This window comes from Elephas maximus, chromosome 9, assembly GCF_024166365.1.
Source record: "Elephas maximus indicus isolate mEleMax1 chromosome 9, mEleMax1 primary haplotype, whole genome shotgun sequence".
NCBI classification, from domain to species: Eukaryota; Metazoa; Chordata; class Mammalia; order Proboscidea; family Elephantidae; genus Elephas; species Elephas maximus.
Genome location: NC_064827.1, coordinates 16,562,688 through 16,585,522, shown reverse-complemented (window position 1 = coordinate 16,585,522; position 22,835 = coordinate 16,562,688). Strand labels below are relative to the sequence as shown.

The following is a 22,835-nucleotide window of genomic DNA, read 5'->3' as shown; positions in this document are numbered from 1 at the left end:
GAAAAGATGTGCAATGCTGGGTAAGAACTGCTGAGTGCTGGATGCTGCATGAACAGAGACTCACCATACACCAAGGAACAGCAGGAACCCACAGCCCCTATTAAGTCTTTGCAGGAGATGGCAGGCAGGCAAAATGCTACTCCATAGGGTCGCTATGAGTCGGAACTGACCCAACGGCACCTAACAACAACAAATGAGCCATAAAGTATAAGCACTTATTGCCGTTGTTGTTGGGTGCCATCGAGCTGGTTCCGATTCATAGCCAAGCCCATGTGTGACAGAGTAGAACTTCCCCACAGGATTTTCTTGGCTGTAATCTTAATGGGAACAGATCACCAGGTTTTTCTCCCAGAGAGCCTCTAGGTGAGTTCCAACCGCCAGCCTTCTGGTTAGTAGCCAAGAGCTTAACCGTTGCACCACCAGGGCTCCTTATAAACACTTAAAAGTGCACAGTACATTGAAGGAGAAGTAGCATGGTTTTTGTTAGCAGTACTGAGTCTACTGGAGCTCTCAGAAGAGGTAATATACAGGCTATGCTTCAGGAGAAGGTTATACACCAACAGTGAGCTCCTCCAGGGACTGATTCTAACTAACAGTAAGTCAACAACCTCAGTCAGTGCACAGAAGGGAAATGCCCAGGTTCATGGACGGCACCAGAGTCCTTTCAAGAAGCAAAATACCGAGAAGATAGGAAGGTATCACAAAATCTCTACCTCATCTTACAAAGGAAACAAGATACTCAGTGACTTAACAGGCCTCCAAGTTTGAAAATTAGAACACGGCAGCCTCCTCAGTGGCCAATGTATTACCTGTCCAGCAAATCGTGATTTTCTGTAACCAAACTTCTCCTAATTTACCATCCTGGTCCCATTTTTATAAATCGGCACTGCAACATGGTGTTTGTTATTGTGTCCCCCAAAAACGTGTGGTGTAAATTCTAACTCCTACGCATGTGGTTATAAAATAATCCCATTTGGGAACAAGTTTTCTTTGTTACGATAATTAGACAGTATTCGAGTAGAGTGTCTTAAATCAATCTCTATTGATATATAAAAGAGCAGATTAGGCACAGAGAAGCAAGCAGAGATGGAGGAAGGTAAGTGCCACGCCATGTGACGATCTCCAAGGAGCCAAGGAATAGAAGCTGAAGAGATGAGGCCCTCCCCCCAAAGCGGACAGAGAGAGAAAGCCTGCCCCTAGAGCAGAGGCCCTGATTTCAGACTTCTAGCCTCCTAAACTGTGGGGAAATAAATTTCTGTTCGTAAGAGCCACCCGCTTGTGGTATTTCTATTATACCAGCACTAGATAATTAGGACAGTATTTCTAGTTACCACATGACTACTGTGCAGTATTTTTTAAAAGACAAATTTAGGCTTTTCCTCATTTGCCTCTTATCTCTTTCTCTGACCCTTATCACACTTTGTTTGTTTAGGGTGGCGGGAAATTTGGCAATGAATTGGCAACACTTATGAGTGGGGAAAAAAAAAATTTTTTTTTTTATGAGTGAAGGTTGTACAACATGATAAATGTAACCAGTATCACTAAACTGTGTACCTGAAAAAATATTAAATTGGCAAATGTTATGCATATTTTTTACAACAATTTAAAAACACACACAAAACGCAACAAAATAACTCAACAAGCAAGAGAATGAGTTAGCCAAGAGACAAAATTTAAGAAATTAATGCACAGTGCAGTACAGAAAGACAATAAGATGGAAAATCTGAAAGGTAGGCAATACTGAGGACAGAATAAGTAGGTCTAAGATTTGTCTAACTGGAGTCACAGGAGAAAAGTACAAAACTCATAAACCATAAAAAAAAAGATTGTTTTCTGTAGAAGGATCCTCATCAAAAAGGGGAAAATGCAGACCAGAATTTCAAACTATTATGGCCTCCAGATTTTCTGGAGCTATGCGAGTTGGATAAACCCCAGAAACTACTGCCCTGAGATAATTTTTAAAACATAAACCAAAAAACACCCCTGAAGTCTTCTAAAAAACAAACAATAGTTTAGCTTAACTAGTAAAAAAAAAAATTCTGACTTGAGCATTATACTTTTTTAAGAACTATTTGGGATCAACACCACCCGTGTCAATTTGTCACACTGTGGTGGCTTGTACGCTGCTGGGATGCTGGAGGCTATTCCACTGGTATTTCAAATATCAGCAGGGTCCCCCACAGTGGCGACATTTCAGTGGACACATTTCCAAACTAGGACAGACTAGGAAGAAAGGCCTGGAGATCTACCTCTAAAAATAACAGCCAGTGAAAACCTTACAAATAACAGCTGAACACTGTCTGATATAGTGCCAAAAGATGAGCCCTGCAGGTTGGGAAAAAAAAAAAAACCCACTGCCGTCGAGGAAAGCACTCAAAATATGACTGGGGAAGCACCGCCTCCTCAAAGTAGAGTCGGCCTTAGTGACAGGGACGAAGTCAAGCGTTCAAGACCTTTGTTTGCTGATGTATCACAAGTCAAAACGAGAAGAAACAGCTTCAAACATTCGTTAATAATCAGAATGTGGAATGTTACGAAATATGACTCTAGGAAAATTGGAAGTTGTCGAAAATGAAATGGAGCACTTGAAGACAGATATTCTGGGCATCGGTGAGATGAAATGGACTGGTATTGGCCATTCTGAATCAAATAATCATATGGTCTACTATGCCAGGAATTCACAAATTGAAGAAGAACAGCACTGCATTCATTGTCGAAAAGATCATTTCGAGATCTATCCTGAAGTACAATGCTGTCAGTGACGGGATAATATTCAGACACCTAGAAGGAAGACCAGTTAATACGACCATTATTCAAATTTATGCACCAACTACTAAGGCCAAAGACGCAGAAATTGAAGGTTTTTACAAACTTCTACAGTCTGCGATTTCTTGAACAGGCAGTCAAGATACATTGATAATTACTGGCGATTGGAATGAGAAAGTGAGAAACAAAGAAGAATCACTGGTAGTTGGAAAATACGGCCTCAGTGATAAAAACAACGCTGGAGATTACACAATGAAATTTTGCAAGACCAATGACTGATTCATTGCAAATACCTTTTTTCAACAACATAAATGGCGACTATCCATGTGGACCTAGCTGGACAGAATACAGAGGAATCAAACTGATTATATCTGTGGAAAGAGACAATGGAAAAGCTTAATATCATCCATGAGAATAAGGCCAGGGGGCAACTGTGGAACAGACCATCAGCTGCCCATATGCAAGTTCAAGTTGAAGCTGAAGAAAATTAAAACAAGTCCACGAGAGTCAAAATACAACCTTGGGTACATCCCAACTGAATTCAGAGACCATCTGAAGAACAGATTTGACGCATTGAACACTAATGACCAAAGACCAGGTGAACTGTGGGATGACATCACACGTGAAGAAAGCAAACGGTCATTAAAAAGACAAGGAAAAAAAAAAAGACCAAAGCAGATGTTAGAAGAGATTCTGAAAGTTGTTCTTGAATGTACAGTAGCTAAAGTGAATGGATGAAATGATGAAATAAAAGACCTGAACAGAAGATTTCAAAGGGTGGATCGAGAAGATAAAGTATTATAAAGAAATGTGCAAAAACCTGGAGTTAGAAAACCGAAAGGGAAGAACACGCTTGGCATTTCTCAAGATGAAAGTACCGAAGAAAAATTCAAGTCTCAAGTTGCACTTTGAAGGATTCTATGGGGAAAATATTAAACGGCCCAGGACACATCAAAAGAGGATGGAAAGAATACACAAGAATCACTGCACCAAAGGAACTGGTCCACATTCAACCATTTGAGGAGGAAGCATATGATCAAGAACCAATAGCACTGATGGAAGAAGTCCATGCTGCACTGAAGGCACTGGCGAAAAACAAGGATCCAGGGACTGGAGAAACACCAAGTGAGATGTTTCAACAAATGGTGCAGGACTGGAACTACTCACTCGTCTTTGTCAAAAAATGTGGGAGACAGCTACCTGGCCAACCAACTGGAAGAGATCCATATTTGTGGCCATTCCAAAGAAAGGTGATGCACAGAATGCAGAAATTATAGAACAGTATCATTACTATTACATTTAACTAAAACTTTGCTGAAAATAATTCAAAAACGGCTGCAGCAGTACACTGACAGTAACTGCCAGAAATTCAAGCCAGATTCAAAAGAGGACGCGGAATGAGGGATATCATTGCTGATGTCAGATGGATCCTGGCTGAAAGCAGAGAGCACCCGAAGGATGTTTACCTGTGTTTTACTGACTATGCAAAAGCATTAAACTCTGTGGATCATGACAAATTACAGACAACATTGAGAAGGATGGGAACCCCAGAACACTTAATTGTGCTCATGAGGAACCTGTACACAGACCAAGAGGCAGTCGTTCGAACAGAACAAGGGGACAGTGCATGGTTTAAAAAGGTGTGTGTCAGGGTTGTATCCTTTCAGCATACTATACAATCTGTATGCTGAGCAAATAATCCAAGAAGCTGAACTATATAAAGCAGCACAGGACATCAGGATTGGAAGAAGGCTCAACCTCATTTGTTGTAAGTGAAGAGGACTTGAAGCACTTACTGATGGAGATCAAAGGCTACAGCCTTCAGTATGGATTACATTTCAACACAAAGAAAACAAAAACCCTTACAACTGGGCCAATAAGCAACATCATGATAAATGGAGAAAAGATCAAAGTTGTCAAAGATTTCGTTTTATTTGGATCTACAATCAATACCCATGAAAGCAGCAGTCAAGAAATCAAATGATGTATTGAATTGGGCAAATCTGCTGCAAAAGACTGCTTTAAAGTGTTGAAAAGAGAAAACATCACTTTGAGGACTAAGGTGCACCTGACCCAAGCCACGGTATTTTCAATCGCCTCATATGCATGCAAAAGTGGACAATGAACAGGAAGATCAAAGAAGAACTGATGCATTTGAATTATGGTGTTGGTGAAGGATAATGAATATACCATGAGCTTCCAGAAGAAAGAACAAGTCTGTCTTGGAAGAAGTACAGCCAGCGTGGTCCTTGGTAGCGAGGATGTTGAAACTTCATCTCACATACTTTTTACACATAATCAGGAGGAATCCTGCAAAAGGACATCATGCCTTATAAAGTAGAGGGTCACGAAAACTAGGAAGACCCTTGACAAGGTGGATTGTTACAGTGGCTGCAACAATAAGCTCAAACATAGCAAGGATTGTGAGGATGTTGCAGGACAGGGCGGTGTTTTGTTCAGTTGTACACAGGGTTGCTACAAGTCGGAACCGACTCCAAGGCACCTAACAACAACAACAAATGCAATCAAATTGACAACAGCAATTGGAAAGATTAGATAGGAACTTTAGGGGGCAGTGAGTTTACGTTAATGGAAGAGGAACAACTCAGAGAAGGAGGGTGAGAATGGCTGCACGACTCGAAGAATGTAATCAATATCACTAAGTTGTAAGTGTAGAACAATCGAATTGGTACATTCCGCTGTGTATATTCTTAACAACAACAACAAAATAACATTTTTTTAAAAAGCGAGATTAGTAAATTGAATTACATTAATCACATAGAGAACTGTGATCCAAACAAAATCATCTGCCCAATCTCAACTAATTTGCCGGTAACCTAAAGCTGGGCTAACGCAGATTATTGCAACTGATTCATATGGCTGCTCTATGTCTTTGAAGCTTCAAAGGTAATGTGCACGGAGAAAAGAAAAGAAAATTTGGTTAGTTCTTTAAAGCTTCCAAAATCCTATCCATTGTACACAGTAATGTGTAGTCTTTTCTCTGGGATAAAAAGAAATTTGTACCTTTTGATAACTAAAATGAAAGCTCTGGTCCACATTTTAAAATAGAGTGGAGATTTCCTTAAGATCTTTACACAATAAGAATAAAATTAGACCTGTGTGGGATTCATTTTGCTTGAAACTTAATTATAATGTGTGACATGATAGCTCTTTTTGCTTCTTCCTTTCCATGAAAATATCTTATATTCTCTACACTTTCTACTTTTAAAACATACCTATTTTTCCTTTTTTGCATTTTAATACACAAAATACCTACAATTTTATAGCAGGGCTTTCTTTTTGCTCTAGAATTCTAGACAATAACTAGGGTACAACAAGTTTTGAAAGAAACAACAAATTGTGCAAAAGTACCATATAAAAAGATAGCCTGCAACTCCTGCCTTGACTCTGCCTCATGAGGGTTTGATGTTAATGGTGTCCCTGGTCCCAGGCAGAAGCAACACAAATTCTCTTGGGAGACAAGGATCCTCCATTTAGACCAGCAAGATTTCCAATTAAAATCTAACCAAAGCACACAGTCCAGGAACACCACTCACACAAGGAGGCAAGCCACCATCGGTGAGAGCCAGCAGATACAACTAACGAAGCATTTCCAACCTCCTCCTCAAAGACTGCAGGTAACAGAAGTCTCAAAAAAAGACAAAATGAAACGTTTCAAGAAATAAAGAATGGAATCATTAAGATAAGTATTAAAATGGCCAGCCAGATTTGGGAAGAAGGCGAACTCCTAGAAATGAAATATATAATTATGAAACGTAAAGCTCATTGTTTAGGAAGCAGTGAGTGTTTCTTTATGGTGACGGGAAATTAGGCAACGATTATGGATGGGGGACGGTTGCACAGCACGATGAAATGTAACTGATATCGCTAAATTATATACCTAAAAAACACTGAATTAGCAAATGCTGTATTATATATATTTTTGCAACAATTTAAAAAAATGAAAGAACTTGAATAGCAAGAGAAGTAGTTTGCCAGGAGATAAATTTTAAGAAATTAATACACAGTACAGTATAGAACGACAATGAGATGAAAAATCTGAAAGGAAAGTTACGCAACACTGAGGCTAGAATAAGTAGGCCCAAGGTTTGTCTAATTGGAGTCACAGGAGAGAAAAAAAGGTACAAAAAATTATAAACCGTAAAAGAGAAGACTGATAAATTCAATCATTAAAATTAAAACCTCTGTTCATTACAAGACACCATAAATAAAAAAAAATAAACACATGGGGGGAGGGACTACAACTGGAGCAAATAATTCAACAACTAAAACTGACATAGTTTTGATATCCAGAACACATAAAGGACTACAAATAATAAGGAAAAGCCAAATAATCTAATAGACAAATAGGCAGAAGACATTTTACACAAGTGGAAACAGTAACAGGAGGTACAGAAAGACGTTCGGCCTCGTTTGTAATCAGAGAAAAGCAACGTCATTTACAGCCAGAGGAATGCCTCACACAGTAAGACATTTACAGCCATGACACTGGCGATTACTAGTAAGATGAATAATATTAAGTGTCAGGAGGAAGCAGATTTGGATGAAGAAGCTCGCGGTGACGAAAAGGTTCGAAGGCTGAACGGGTGCTGACGGCTGCACAACTGTGTCGATTTACTAAACATCACCGAATTAATCCACTTAGAATGGGTGGATTTTATGGTACGTAAAGCATGCCTCAAAAAAGCTGTTTCAAACATAATTATACACTGCTAGAGGAACTGTTTGGTGTAATACCTTTGGAAAACAATTCGGCAGTACCTGGTAAAGCTAAACGCTTTATAAACCAGCGTGTCCATAAATGCCTTAGGCAAACCTGTATACACACACACAGCTGGAATCACGTAAAAGAATGGGTTCGGGGCAGCCATATTTATTATACTCCCCCAATAAAAATAAAAATCAACAAAATGTCTGTGGACAGAGCATAAAAATAAAATGCAATATGTTGATAAAATGGGATAGTATACAGCAACAAAAAAGAATGAACAATGGCTCAGACATAATAAAATAAACCAGGGAAACATCATTGAGTGAAAAAAGCAAAGTCTAAGAAGACTATATAAAGTGCGATAATATTTTTAATAAGGTCAAAAATAAGCCAAACTAAATATAGTTTAAAAACACATACATGTGTGAGAAAAAAAAAAAAAACTTTTTTAAAAGACAAGAAAAATAAAAGTGCAGGCTCCCTCTGGCTGACGGTCAGAGAAAGCAGGGGAATACAGAAAGAACAGTCCACGAGCAGATATAACAAGACTAATTTTCTAGTTAATACTGAGATAGTCAATGTATTACTGTGCTTTAAAATTCAAACGTCACATACATGTAATCAGGTATTACATTAAAAAAAATAACAGAAAAAAAATCATGACAAAGAAACTATCTTGGGGGTCACGTCCTCTCACAAGGCAGCATCTGACTGACAAGAAGACGACGTTAGAGACCTTGAAAACAGCCGAGGCATTTTCCTCAGCACTAACCCCCAAACAAACATCTCTGACAGGCTTTGAGAGGTGGTAGAAAATACATTGCTGAGTTGCAGGCTGGATTTTATACTTGCAATGACAATTACAAAACAGAATTCCTCACAATTCTCTCCGTCAAAATCAGCTACTGAAGATCTCTCATTAAAGCGTCCTTGCAGTTTTGTTTTGCTTTATTTGGGCTTGTTTTAATTTTGCCACAAGTAACGGCTGATATTTATTTACTACACAGTATGTCATGGCTTGAATTCTGTCGCCCAAAAATATACGTCAACTTGGTTAGGCAATGAGTTCCAGTATTCTGTGGTTGTCCTCCATTTTGTGATTATAATGTTACGTTAAAGAGGATTAGGGTAAGATTGTAACTGTGTCTTATAATAAACTTTTACAGCAGAGATTGCTAGCTCCTAAGTACTTAGTACCTATTTTCTCTTTCTTTACTAGCAGAACCCCATTTATTTGAAGGAGCAATATATCCTGGTAAGAGCTACATTCCCAGGTCACATTCCTGATCCAATGTAAAGGGAGCTTCCCTGGGCTGTGGCCTGCACCACCTTTTATCTCTCAAGACATAAAAGGAAAGGGAAGCAAGCAAAGAGTTGGGGACCTCATACCACCAAGAAAGAAGCACCAGGAACAGAGCGTGTCCTTTGGACACAGGGTTTTTGCACAGAGAAGCGTCTAGTCTAGGGGAAGACTGACAAGAAAGACCTTCCTCCAGAGCTGACAGAGAAAGCCTTCCCCTGGAGTTGATGCCCTGAATTTGGACTCTTAGCCTATTTTACTGCGAGAAAATAAACTTCTCTTTGTTAAAGCCATCCGCTTGTGGTATTTCTGTTATAGCAGCACTAGGTGACTAAGACACAGTATTTAGCAGGTCTCGCTCCAAAACAAAACCAAACCCAGTGCCATCGAGTCGATCCCAACTCCGGGTACTTTATATCTGACAACTCATTTTACCCTATGGCACGGACACTCCGGTGATCAATTATCAGCCCCATTTCACAGGTGCAGCAAAGAGAAGTCAGATGACTTGTCCAGGGTCTCAGCTCATAGTCGTGAAGCCAGATTCAAGCTTGAAGATGGAAAACTCTAACCCACCCTCCCTCTCTACTGTTCCTGAAGGCGCCTGGCCAAACAGTGAGCCAGAAAGTCAACTCTCAACTAGAAACTTTTACATGACTGAGAAGGCAAAAACTTCCCCTATTTCCCAGGAACTAAAGATGAAAGTGGATAATTTGGTGATTATGATTTTCGTTTTTCATTATTTTTAAAGGACTGCTTGTCAAGAAGAGGTTCAGAAATACTGACTTGGGCCAAGTGCAGGGCTCCTGGATATTAATGAGAATTCAGCTCAATGCATTCAATGAAAACAAGTCACAGAAACATAAGTAAACTGTCAACTTTATTTTACACATCCGCACATGGCCCTCAAGTAAAACAGTAAAGCTACGTGAAACTACACAATCCTTTAAACAGGATCAATTATCTCAACATTTAATAAAGGAATAAAATCACATACTCAGACCCTGACAAGTTGCTTTTACACATAGAATTTTAAAAACACACACAACCTTTACTAATGTATGCATGTTTTCTGGACAATCAAGTCCCTTCTCTCCAATCCTTTAAGCTGTATTTACCCTGCAGTGTAACAGTATTTCAATATCACTGTGTCTTATAATAAACTAGCACAGCAGAGACTGCTAGCTCCTAAGTACTTAGTATCTGTGTTCTCCTTCTCTACTAGCAGAACCCCATTTACTTGAAGGAGCAACGTATCCTGGTAAGAGCTGCATTCCCAGCTTCCCTTGCAGCTAAGGATGGTTCTAGCCAATGAAATGTAAGTGGTCACCAGGGGCGGAGCTTCGAGCAGAAGGCTTCGAAGGGGTGGTCTCAGCAGGCTGAAGCCCTCTGTGCCCTTTGGCTTCTTTCCCCCTGCTTCCCATCAGACATCCAGGCATGATGATTAGAGCTGCAGCGGCCACCAGAAGAGCACTACAGTGAGGCTCTCGAGATAAAGAGGGCAGAAGAAACAGCCAGGAGTGCGGGTCTCTGACGACATCACGGAACCACCATACCAGCCCTGAGCTACCTGCCTAATTTGTTTCTGCCACTGATTCTGAGGTCACTATTATGCACAGCAGAACAATTTCCTCAGCCGTGTTCACTAATTGATTAAAATAGGGAAGTAGCACATTTTATTTATCCATGCATCTGTTGATGGACATTTAAGATGTTTCTACTTTTTGGCTATTGCGAATAGTGCTGCAATGAACACTGGTATACAAGTGGAGATTGCTGAAATGCCATTTTGTTGCACATGTGTCTACAATAAAAATAATAATAAATTAAGATGGACCAAAATATGGAAGTAGCATATCAAGGTCTGCAACACTAATGCGATCTTACTAAAGAAAAGTGGAAGTCAATTAGCTTTTAAATGGTGCCACAGCACAGGCTCAACGTGGCCTTTAACCACTAATTAAAGGAAAATCCCAATTAATTCAGATAAAGAATATAAACCATCCTTCCCAAGTCCTCTATAGGATTCTATCTTCTGTTTCTCCTGCTTCTCCCAGTTGTTTGTTTTTTCCACCTTGCCTCATTTCTCTGCTGTTACTATTTCTCACTTAAAGCAATTTCAGATTTAAGACATGCTCTCATAACACTTGGCAGATGGCTGGTACTATTGAGTTTCCCTCTCATTCTTCAGAAAGAAAAACAACCCCAGGTATTTCCAGCACCTTCATTTTCATTCTTCACAGGGTACACTTCTGGATGATATACACGGGCTCGTTATTTTTTTTTTTTTTTAAAGAAAAAGGAAAATTAACATTAGTAATTTTCCTGATTATTAACTCTTATTTTGTCATTGTAGAACGTCTGGAAAATACAAAACCATGTGTGTGTTTGTGTGTGTGTGTGTTTTTTTAATCATAAACCCACAAAAAAAAGAAAACCATTGCTATCATTTTACCTAAAAAAATTGCTTTAATCATATTTGTACAGACTATAATCCAAATCAGACTCCTGGAATTTGTGGCTTTACCTCGACTCCAGTGACCCCAAGGCCCACTGACAGGCAGTGACTTATACTGAAGAGGCCATGCTAGGAAAGTGGGGTGTAGGCCAGGTCACCTGGTGGGCCTAACAGCTCCCCAACCTCCCCGGGGCTGTTCTCTACCTGTGGTTAACTGGGTGGTTTATGAGGGGGGCTATCTACCAGCGTGGGCATTTCAAGGTCTTGGGGCTGTATCTGCGCAGAGTTACCCTGGTTTACTCACTCGGCAACACAGGCTGGAAATCTTCCTTTCATCTTATTGCATCTATCCCATCATGCCTGTAAACCAAAAAACCAAACCTGGTGCCATCGATTTCGACTCATAGCGACCCTATAGGACAGAGTAGAACTGCCCGATACGGTTTCCAAAGAATGCCTGGTGGGTTCAAACTGCCAACCTTTTGGTGAGCAGCCGTAGCTCTTAACCACTATGCTACCAGGGTTTCCATCGTGCCTGTAAAAGCAGGCAGCCGTGTCTCTTAACCACTATGCTACCAGGGTTTCCATCATGCCTGTAAAAGCAAGCAGCCGTGGCTCTTAACCACTATGCTACCAGGGTTTCCATCACGCCTGTAAAAGCAGACATAATTACTTTCCTTTATGACTTATTGGTTATTCCACACTTTCTGCTACAATAAAAAACCCTGAAAAATTACTTTGGTGCATCAACACTGGTCCATGTTTCTAATCATTTCTAAAGTAGATTCTAGAGGCAGTACCTGTGGGTCAGTAGTTCCTTTCTGAGAGTAAAATTATTTTGAATCTTTCTACTTTATAAATTCTTCCTCAAAGAAAAAACACACACACACACACACACACATCTGGCCTGGGAGGCCCCTCGTCGGCACCACACACTATTTAATCCTTAGGGAAACCATTCGAGCATTCAAGGCTCTCCAGCTAACTCGTGAGCACCCTACTGGAAAACACTGGCCGACCATCCCCAACATCACTCACACCCACACAAACCACTCACACGGTGCTTCACACACGCTTGTTGGTTTATCAATTTACCACTTTATTACTTATCTCTGTAAGTTTCAGTACCAAAGTTTACTGGTGCAGAGGTAAAGGGAAGAGTTAAAAAAGAAACAACCAATTTTACTCAAATCCTCGCCAATCAAGTTTTCTTTTCAATCATTTCCCACATGAGATCAGTCTCCACCAGAACACTCTGAGGTCAGTAGCTCCCTGCCCCCCTTCTGGAGCAGCTGTATTCTTTAGAAGGTTCTGCCAGAGACGAAATTGATTTCCCCAGTGACCCCATCTAACCTGCTAACAGGAAACACGCCTGAAGGCAGTTACTGTGCATCCGAAGTCACACCTGAAAAGCAAAGTCACTTTTCAATCGACAATTCCCGCACTGTCCTGGCCAAGCTGCTCTGGCAATACCCCTCCGAAAACACAGTTTCCAGAACTGACGAATCATCCCAGGAGCAATGGGACCCGTGAGTTAGTACTACCTTCGCCTCCCCTGTATGGACGGCATCATTTGGGGGAATCGGGCTAAGACTTCACTCACCAAAGCACAGCCGTAACAGGCTAACAGATAATAACGGGTTCTGATTAATGAGAAGCTTATCTCATAGAACTAAAGCTTAAAGTCGTGGTCTCAGAGGCCAACAGTTCTGTCTTTGCACCATAACACGTCTAGGATGATGACATTTTGCCTTGCATGAGACAGTTACACATACGGTTAGTTTTCTGGCTTCAAATTATTTATTTCAGGATAAATAATATCCTGACATGAAAAAGATACAAAATGGAAAGGAACGCTCCCAGTGGCTCAGTTTAAACTGCTTTACCTCATTTGGAAACCTACAGCCTTAGACAAATTTGTTGCCCATGAGCGCCATCTGGTGGGCGAAGGTATTTAAGCCATCCCGCTAAGAGAGGAAGAAAAAATGTCTTCTACAGGTTAAAGACCATGAAAGATTCCCATGCCCCAGCCAACAGATTCCCTATAAAAAGTTTCTTGATTTAACAAAATTATAACAGAAAAAAAAAATGTAACTCACGAAAAATTCACTGTCAAAGAACTCAGTCCACCTTCTTGAAGAAAGGCTGCTTTTCATAAAGGAAACATTTCAAAGCCTCTGAGAACAGTGAATTCAATCCCTTCACTTTACAAACAGATGTAGGCTCTGAAGTAAAGACAGCTGGGGATGGCAGAGACTGATGACATAAGGAACTAGGTCAAATACGGAAACCCTGGGGGCATAGTGGTTAAGTGCTACGGCTGCAAACCGAAGAGTTGGCAGTTCGAATCCGCCAGACGCTGCTTGGAAACTCTATGAGGCAGTTCTACTCTGTCCTGTAGGGTCGCTGAGTCAGAATCGACTGGACGGCACTGGGTTTGGCGGTTTTTGGTGAGGTCAAATACTCTATGCTACAACGGAGCTTCTATTTCAAAGGCTGCAGAGGAAAGGGAGCCAGGGTTGGTGGCAAAGTACTACTCTCCGGGTCAGTGACAACCTGGCCGCCCCCTGAGGACTGCACCTACCCCACGTTGACAGGTGAATTCCCAGAATCCCAACCCAAGATCGCACTGATCCGTGCCCCCAGCTCCACCCCCACCTGCATGTCTCCTAACATCAGATTTATCTACTTCCCTCCACCCGTGGAAAAACCACTGCACCACCAAAAACAAGGCAGCATAAATTTCAAATCGCCCTTTTGAAGAACACCGATCATCGTGAGAAAATATTCACAATGCGCTAAAATAGGAAAGTAAAAAGTCTAAGACCAAACTACGTTCACCAGGATACCATACCTGTTTTAAAAAAAAAAAAAAAGAGAGAGAGAGAGAATTACCGATCCATAAAGAAGGAAGGAAGGTAGGAAGGAAATATACCAAACTACTGACAGTGGTTGTCTCTGAATTCCAGGATTGTGTGCGATTTTAATTTTCCCTCTGATAGAATACCTTCCAGTTCTTCCAAACTGAACATTTATATTTTTACCTTAAAACTTTACAATATACCTATACTCATAAGCCATGAAAAAAATGAAAAGGAAAAATGGAAAGAAAAGGATACCACCCACCCACCCAGTATACACAGAGCAAAAAAAAAAAAAATTTTCCTAGCTCTCAAGGGCAAAGGTACAGTATAAGACATTGTAGTTTTGCCTTAAGGTTTAACACAATTTTTCTTGAACTGAACAAATACTTGAAGATGACAAAAGCAATAGGCGAGCAAATGAATACTAAAGAAAAATACTGGAAATACAATTTCTTTAATATATTTTATATATTTTGAGATGCAGGGACTTGAGTTCACACCCTAAGTCCATTTTCTCCTGTAAAACTTTGCCTGGTTTATATGACAATAGATAACATGATGTCCCTCAAAGAACCTCATGGCTTCCAGCAGAACGGCTGTCTGCTAACGTGGGTTAGTTCTCCGAGGTACTGCCAAATTCGCAATTCCTAAAGCATGATTCTGAGCCTACCACTCCCCTACAGAAACACTCAAATGGCTCTTCAGGACGCAGAGAACAACCTGAGACACTCAGGAACCTCCACAATCTCGCCCAATGTCATGTTTTTAGTAATTCTGCAGTCATGCACTCTCAGCAGCAGACACTATGCATGTGAGGGGCTGAGACTAAAAAAAATCTATAAGAAATGATACCTACAGTGAGACTCAGAGTCTACTGGTGAAGACACAGTGCCACGAAGAAATGCAGTTAGCCTTCATTATCTGTATTCATCTTCCAAATATTTGCTATAATAACTTACATTTTTTTTTTTTGCCCCAAAACCACTACTCCAATCAAAGACTTGCCTCAGTCACTCTGTAAACGTCCACCACCAGAATCTACCACCACCACCACCAAGTGCCGTCGAGTCACTTCCGACTCATAGCGACCCTATAGGACATAGCAGAACTGCCCCTCCAAGAGGCGCCTGGTGGATGTGAACTGCCGATCCTTTGGTTAGCAGCTGTAGCACTTAACCACTACGCCACCAGGGTTTCCCCAGAATCATCTAGGTGTATGCAAATCCCCGTCTGAGCAAGTAGACCACAGTGCAGCAGGCTCTTGGCTGTTTTCCCAAAATGACCGTGCCTCACGCTTGTATTGATTGTACTGGCCATCACTGCTATCATCTTTCCATTATTATTCCTGAAAATGTCTGCAGGGATGGTGGGAAAGCCAGTGAGGAAAGTGAGCCTAAGGGAGTCCCACACATGAGAAAACGGTGGGAGAGATGAAGCGCAGTGAGGGCGGGAAGCAGCCAGACGTGATCTGGACACATCCCTGCCTACCACACACAGCATGTTGCGCTGGAAGGCTTTGCTGTGTTACTCTAGCCAGCACAATATTTTGAAAACCTAGAGAAGTTCCTTGTTTAATGGCCTGCCATCCACCCTCAAGTGGAATGCCAGGGTGTAGTGCCAGGCTGGTACAGCAGGGGGCGGTGGACACCTTCTGAGATCTGGAGGCAGCAGCAAAGAGGAAAGGTCAAGACGTAGTGAAGAACCCGAGTGCAAAACGGTCTGAAAGATTGAAGAGCAACACAAGATGGTTCCTGTGGAAGATCACAGGTGAAGCAGATTGCCTCGCAGTGAGGCGCAGCTGTCTTCCGCTGGTGAGCTGCAGAAAACGATCATCGAAGATGGTTGTACACAAAGCAAATATGCAATTCTGATGAAATACCATTTCACAAGTTTTTCAGAAGAGAAAGAGGTACGTATCTGACGTTACGAACACATTTAATGTCACTAAACTGTATACGTAAATATTATTGAAATGACAAATGTTTTGTTACCTCTGTATCTACCACAGAGCCCTGGTGGTGCAGTGCTTAAGCGATCGGTTGCTAACAAAAAGGTCGGCGGTTCAAATCCACCAGCTGCTCCTTAGAAGTCCTTTGGGGCAGTTCTAGTCTGCCCTAGAGGGTTGCTATGAGTCGGAATCAACTCGATGGCAGTGGTTTGGTTTTTAAGCTTACCACAGGGACCCCTGGTGGTGCAGCGGTTAAGCACTTAGCTGCTAACCAGGTCAGGAAACCCACCAGCCGCTCTGCAGGAGAAAGATGTGGCAACATGCTTCCGTACAGATTTACAGCCTTGGAAACCCTATGGTGGCAACTCTACTCTGTCCTGTAAGGTGGCTATGAGTCAGAATCGAATCAACTGCAATGGGCTGTCTTGGTTTGGTTTGGCTTATATTTACCACACCAAACAAAAAAAAAAAAAAAAGCCTGGACATGAGGTATCCAAAGAAAGCAAAACCGCTCTTCAATGGGAACTGTGTGAACGTGAGGATGAGCTACGCTCCTGTTGTGCGCTGCTCTGAAAGCTGTGGGCTCAGGGCTGCTGCTATGCTGCAAGGCATTTAAGCCCTAAAGCTTGGGGGATGGACGAGGCAATGGGTACTAAGGGAGGAGCTATCTGTCATCACTCAGCAAAGGGAAAATCTTCCAACAAAGCTCTTTCAAAAACAAACAATACTCCTGGGGATCCTTGTGGTGTTATCCATTACGCAGATAACAGCTAGCTTAAGCAAAACACGTGGAACATCACTTCAAAGCTCTGCCTAATGAACTGCTATCATCATTAGGAAGATCACCGTGTCATTGTACAACAGCTCTTGCTAGGAATGCCGCTGTGAACAGCAGAGGATGCCAGCCTGAGTGACTTGGCCTGTGGCTGTGCTCACGCAGGTCAGTGACGCCGCTGCTGGTCCTTCCCCCTCACAGACACGGAGCAGAGACACAGCTATGCCTTCACGTGTCCACTGGCCACCCCAGCAATGCCCCACCTTCTGTCTTTGCTACAGAGATCTGCTGACTTCCCTGCCCCTTGCCTAAGTTTTATCACTGCACACAGTTACAGGACTTCGGTTTTTCTCCCTGTTTCGTCTTTCTTCTTTATCTTCTTTTTTGTGTGTTTGTTTTGTTCTTCGGTTTTCAAAAAAAAACTCCCATGCTTCTTCTAACAGATGGTTAGCTTTTAAATACATTGACAGTTAACAGAGACTAATTAAAACTTTATCAGTAGATCAGCCCTCGGAGATACCTAAGGAAAATAAAATATTCACACTTGTGTTATTGTGGCCAAAGACTCATCTAGGGTCACCCAAGGCCACTAGCAGTTCTAAGTTCAGGGCCTTCTTTAGCCACAGAAGGTTCCTGACCTCACCAAATATTCCAATCTCATTATCTTAACGTAGTCAATGTATATGAATCTCATTCTGAGAACTTTCAGAATGCAGCAAAAAACCCAAGACTATTAGGTGTGGTGCTACCCTCAAATTTACCTAGCCCCTGCCCCATCCTTCTCTCCCCCTTCTTTGCCTGGCTTGAATTTGTTCATCATGGCTAAGCTCAGGTGTCCTCTCTCCTCCCAGAAGTCTCCTTCACTGCCCTACATGCCTCTCTCCCAGGGTTCCACGCAACCCTGGCTTCCCTTGATAGCTGAGCTCATGACGCCTCTTGTCCCCCTGCCCCTCCAGTCTGTGAACTACTTGAGAATAAGGATCCTCCTTCATCTTTCTACCTTGAACAAACTCTCCTACCTCCCACCCCTCTACCAGAACTCCCACACTCTCCAAAAAAGGCCATGGCTCTCTAGCCGTTCTTTCCAGATTAAACAAAATAACCATAAGTAGAAGTTGGGGGAATCTTGAACTGCAACTGAATGACTCCATAATTCCTTTCAAAATAACGCCAGAAACCGTAAGAAACCAGTTCTCAATACAATGTGAACACTGAACCGAAGACTGAACCGAAGAGTAAGACGATGAAGAGAAACGATGGGGAACAGCCAAGTGACATAGGGGCTTTGTGACTGCGCCTTCGTCACGACGTTTTCAAATGCTCCAGACAGTCACGGGTTACTATTTCTCTCACCTCCATCACTCTCTTTAATGCACTCTTCCCCTTGTTATTCTCCTGTGACCTCAAGGGGGCAAACACAAGTTATTTTTCATTTGTCTGAATTTTGGTGTCCTCAGTGTGACCGGTTTTGTTTAGCTGTTGACAACATTTCTCTTTGCGTCTTTCCTTAAGCTACGAGAATGCTGAAAATGTCAGCCCGGTCCGGGAGCTGCTAAGCACTCCTGCAGAGCCTGCAAAGAGTTCATAAAATACTATGGCTTGCAGGGCCTACCAAAATGATGGATTCCCGGTTCCCAAACCTACAAATGATAAGAAGGCTTAAATGGTGCATTTTTATAGCATTTTGTTCATTGGATTTTAATCATTAAAGTTACTCGGATCTGCAGTCTACTGTCAGTGTCCCCTTAAAGCAATGCCAACGCATAACTGGTTTTCAGACACAAGCAGTAAATTAACCAGCAGGGCAAATCTCGTCATGGCCGTGACTATTACATTACCTCACTATCAAATATGGAAAAGCTCATGTAGGGGCGTTTTTATGTCATATATCTGAAAATGGTCCCAAATATGCTGCTTCTAACTCTTAACTATATATGTAAACAGAAAAGAACAAAGAGATCAATGATCCCGAGGGATAGTTAGCAAAACAATATTTAAGGCCCGGTTTTATTTTATTTTAGAGCCATTAGACAAGTAACCTCTTGGCCCACAATCCACGTGATCCCCTCACTTCAACTTTCTTCTCAGAAGCCTAAAAAACTGTCAGGTTACAATAGGGAAGAAACCACTAGGAGGAAGGGGATTAATGAGAATGCTGAAATATTGTGAAAACTATGCTCAATGTCCCTGAAAAATACTGGTAGTAATTATTAAATGGGAATCTAACTTCTTGTGTAAATTTTCACCAACAGCATAATAAAATATTACTAAAAAAAAAAAAAACACTGTCCTGAAAAGGCCACATAAACCAAAGACTCCACCAGCCTGAGACCAGAAGAGCTACACGGTGCCCGGCTACCACTTATGACTGCCCTGACAGGGAACACAACAGAGAATCCCTGACAGAGCAGAAGAACAGTGGGATAAAAAAAATGCAGACCTCAAATTCTCATAAAAAGACCAGACTTAATGGTCTGACTGAGACTAGCGGGACCCCAGAGGTCACAGCCGCTAGACCCTCTGTTAGCCCAGGGCTGGAACCATTCCCGAAGCCAACTCTTCAAACAGGGATTGGACTGGACTATAGGACAGAAAATGATACTGGTGAGGAGTGAACTTCTTGGATCAAGTAGACACACGAGACTATGTGAGCAGTTCCTGTCTGGAGGCGAGATGAGAAGGCAAGGGGGGCCAGAAGCTAGCTGGACGGACACAGGGAACACAGGGTGGAGAGGAGGAGTGTGCTGACTCATTGTAGGGAGAGCAACTAGGGTCACAAAACAATGTGTGTCTAAGTTTTTATATTAGAAACTGACTTGAACTGTAAACTTTCCCTTACAGCACAATAGAAAAAGGAGGGGGAGACACTGTCCCACCAGCTCAAGGACAATTTGTAGTTGACAATGACCTCGTTTTACTCATTTTCCATAAACATGAGATTGTGCACAGCTGTTTCCTAAAACTGAGTGGGGACAGGGAAATGTGGCAGCCCCCTACTGGCCACAAGACTTTGGAAAAGCTATTTAACTTCTATGGATCCTGTTTTCCAAATATTTTTAGAATGAGCTTGTGCTTAAAAATGTTTTTAATGTAATTTAAAGATCAGACAGACAACTAAATACTACAATACCTCAGGTATTTGTACAATTAGCTGGCCTTCCCTGAAATGAGAAACTCTAAACAGCAGAGACTCTCTCCCTTGTGGACTTTGAAGCAGCAGCTGCCATGAATTCTACAGCCAGTTGGCACTGGATTCTGCCAACTGTGTGAATGAGCTTGGAAGCAGATCCTTCCCCTGTCAAGCCTCCAGATGACAACACAGCCCTGGCTGACACCTTGTGAGACAGTGAAGCAGAAGACCCAGTTAAACTGCGCCTGGTATCCTGACCTACAGGAACTGTGACATAATAAATGGCTATTGTTTTAAGTAGCTAAAATACATGTATATCAGCAGCAGAAATCCTACTAATGAGCCTGTATTGCCTCTTGTCCTTGAGGAATAAGGGATCACCTAAGGCACAACAAACGCCTATTTCCCAACTGTCTAAAATTCTAACAAAGACAGTAACATCGAGCAATCATTTACAAAAACCATCACAAATATACCTCATCATATATGCTTCCATTAATATCTGCGCCATAGATAGGTGCCACGAAAGTTAAGTTCTTCCAGTACTTGCGCTCCAAATCTTCGTAATCCAAGTACCTTGGAGTACAGTATCTAGAAAAGGTAAATAAAAATAAACACAAAACCAGTAAGACAATTTAAAGATCCTCCCCACCCATTTGATTTAAAACACTTTCTAAACAAAATGCTATCACAATACAAATACTACAAACACTCGTGTTTTCAAAACCAGCAAGTAAATATACAAAAGCATTTATCATAGATATGTGAATACTCTTACAATTCCAAAATAATTCCATATGACAGTTCTACATTTCTGATCAGTGGGAAAAAAACTGTCATGAAAGTATCAACAATGAAAGCAAGAAATCAGTTAAGAATTCATTATTTAGCTTTCAAAATAGAGATTTCCTAAAAATCTTTAACCAATCATACTATATTATGAAATTTTGTGGCTGTAAGGACAAAGAACAATCTCACTCCAAATCTAAGAAAGAAAAACTATAATAAGATACTTTTCAATTATTAGACTGACAAATGCGTGCTATATTGATGGCAGGAAAAAAAAATGAGACCTCTTCTACACAGCTTCCAGAATTTTGAAACCTGAAGCCTTAATTTGCCTCGTTTTATTTAAGTGGCACTTGTGGATGTATATCACTATGTACCACCCAATCAGGAGCAATTTTTAACAATCCATAACTCTAAAAAGTTAAAGTTTGATACTGTCTATTCAAGTTAGGAGCTCTGGTGGTGCAGTGGTTAAGAGCTCAGGCGGCTAACCAGAAAGTCGGCAGTTCGCATCCACCAGCTGCTCCTTGGAAACCCTATGGGGCAGTTCTACTCCGTCCTATAAGGTTGCTCTGAGTCCAGATCGACTCCACGGCAATGGGTTTTTTCCATTGAAGTTAAATTCTAAAATCCTTGAATATCTGAACAAATACGATTTTGAACTCCAAAAAAGGGACCAGTTCACTTGGTTGATGCTTGATCTAATGAAACCTGGCTACAGATCCTATCCTTCGTGGACTGTTAATCACAGTTGTTCCACAAATCCTGCGTCGACTTGCTTACAACTGATTCAACTGTACCTTATTACCCAGAACCTTTCATTCTACACAGCACGGTTGATAAGAGAGGGGGTTTCCAGGCCAGACTGCCAGGCTTCAGATCCAGGCTTTGCCGTTTATAAGCTACATACGCCCGGACAGGGGACTGAATCTCTCTGGGCCTCAGTCATTCCTCTATAAAATAGAGGTGATAACAGTTGTACGTAAAGCACTTAGCTCTGTGCCCAAAAGAAAGCATGAGCTCAGCAGTGCAAGTGATACAAGACAGTGTGTTACTCACCTCAATAAAGCTTTAGGTCAGAGCTTTGATGGAGGTCAGAGCTCTGATAGAGGTCTCTAGGTTTTCTTTGGACTAAGTCACGGTATAAACCAAATAAACATTCTTTAAGCACATCATGTAACCTGTCTTATGCGAAGGCATGTAATAACAGAAAACAGATGAATGGAAGACTTGCAGGATCCACGAAAGTCAGTCCCATCTTGGAACCATACGATCCTGGCGCAATCCAAGTGGACAAGAAAGACAAGGCCCGAGTCTTAGAAACCCATGTCACTAGCATTGGCAATAAATTTCCACATGAAATTGACAGAGGAAACATAGAAATATAAATTTCAAAAACATTTTAATATTACAATGATGATAATGAAATTAGGCCAAATCGAAGATAGATTAATTTTGAAAGAAGTAAAATTTAACCTGGAAATAACCTTTCAGATTATTTCTCACAGTGGTTATATTTTCCAATTTAAAAAAAGAACCCAACTATTTAAAAAATCATTTTTAAACTGCAGAATTCAGGAAATACATGTTGTGTTAATGAATAAGTCTTTACGATCTGCCTAATAATTTACACCACTTCAAGTATATTTTAACTTTCATGACACTATTTATTCATTCAATCAACATATACTGAAATTGTTGTCGTTAGGTGCCACGGAGCTGACTCGACTCATAATGACCCCATGCGACAGAGTAGAACTGCCCTGTAGGGTTTCCTGGGCTATAATCTTTATGTGAGCAGATCATCAGGTCTTTCTGCCACAGAGCCACTGGGTGGGCTCGAACTGTCAACCTTTTGGTTGGCAGCCAAGAGCTTAACCACTGTGCCACCAAAGCTCTGTAAACATTTAAAAAGCACCTACCATATGCCAGATACTACACCAGGCACTGGGTATACAGTGATAACAGGACAGATAACATCACCTGAATGGCTATCTTCGGGAAGAGGCAATCTACAAGCAACCCACAAGAGTTAAGATTGAACAAAGATATGAATAAAATAACACCAAACCT

At 41.4% G+C, this 22,835-nt stretch overlaps 1 protein-coding gene across 1 annotated transcript in view; it reads right to left on the bottom strand.

Annotated features, from left to right (window-relative positions):
- Nucleotides 1-22,835, bottom strand: part of KDM4C (lysine demethylase 4C) — a 384,820-nt gene that overhangs the window by 319,556 nt on the left and 42,429 nt on the right. Inside the window, exon 4 of the mRNA XM_049896778.1 lies at nucleotides 20,450-20,564. Within this exon, the coding sequence (XP_049752735.1) occupies nucleotides 20,450-20,564 (115 nt within the window). The remainder of the gene's footprint in view (nucleotides 1-20,449; nucleotides 20,565-22,835) is intronic.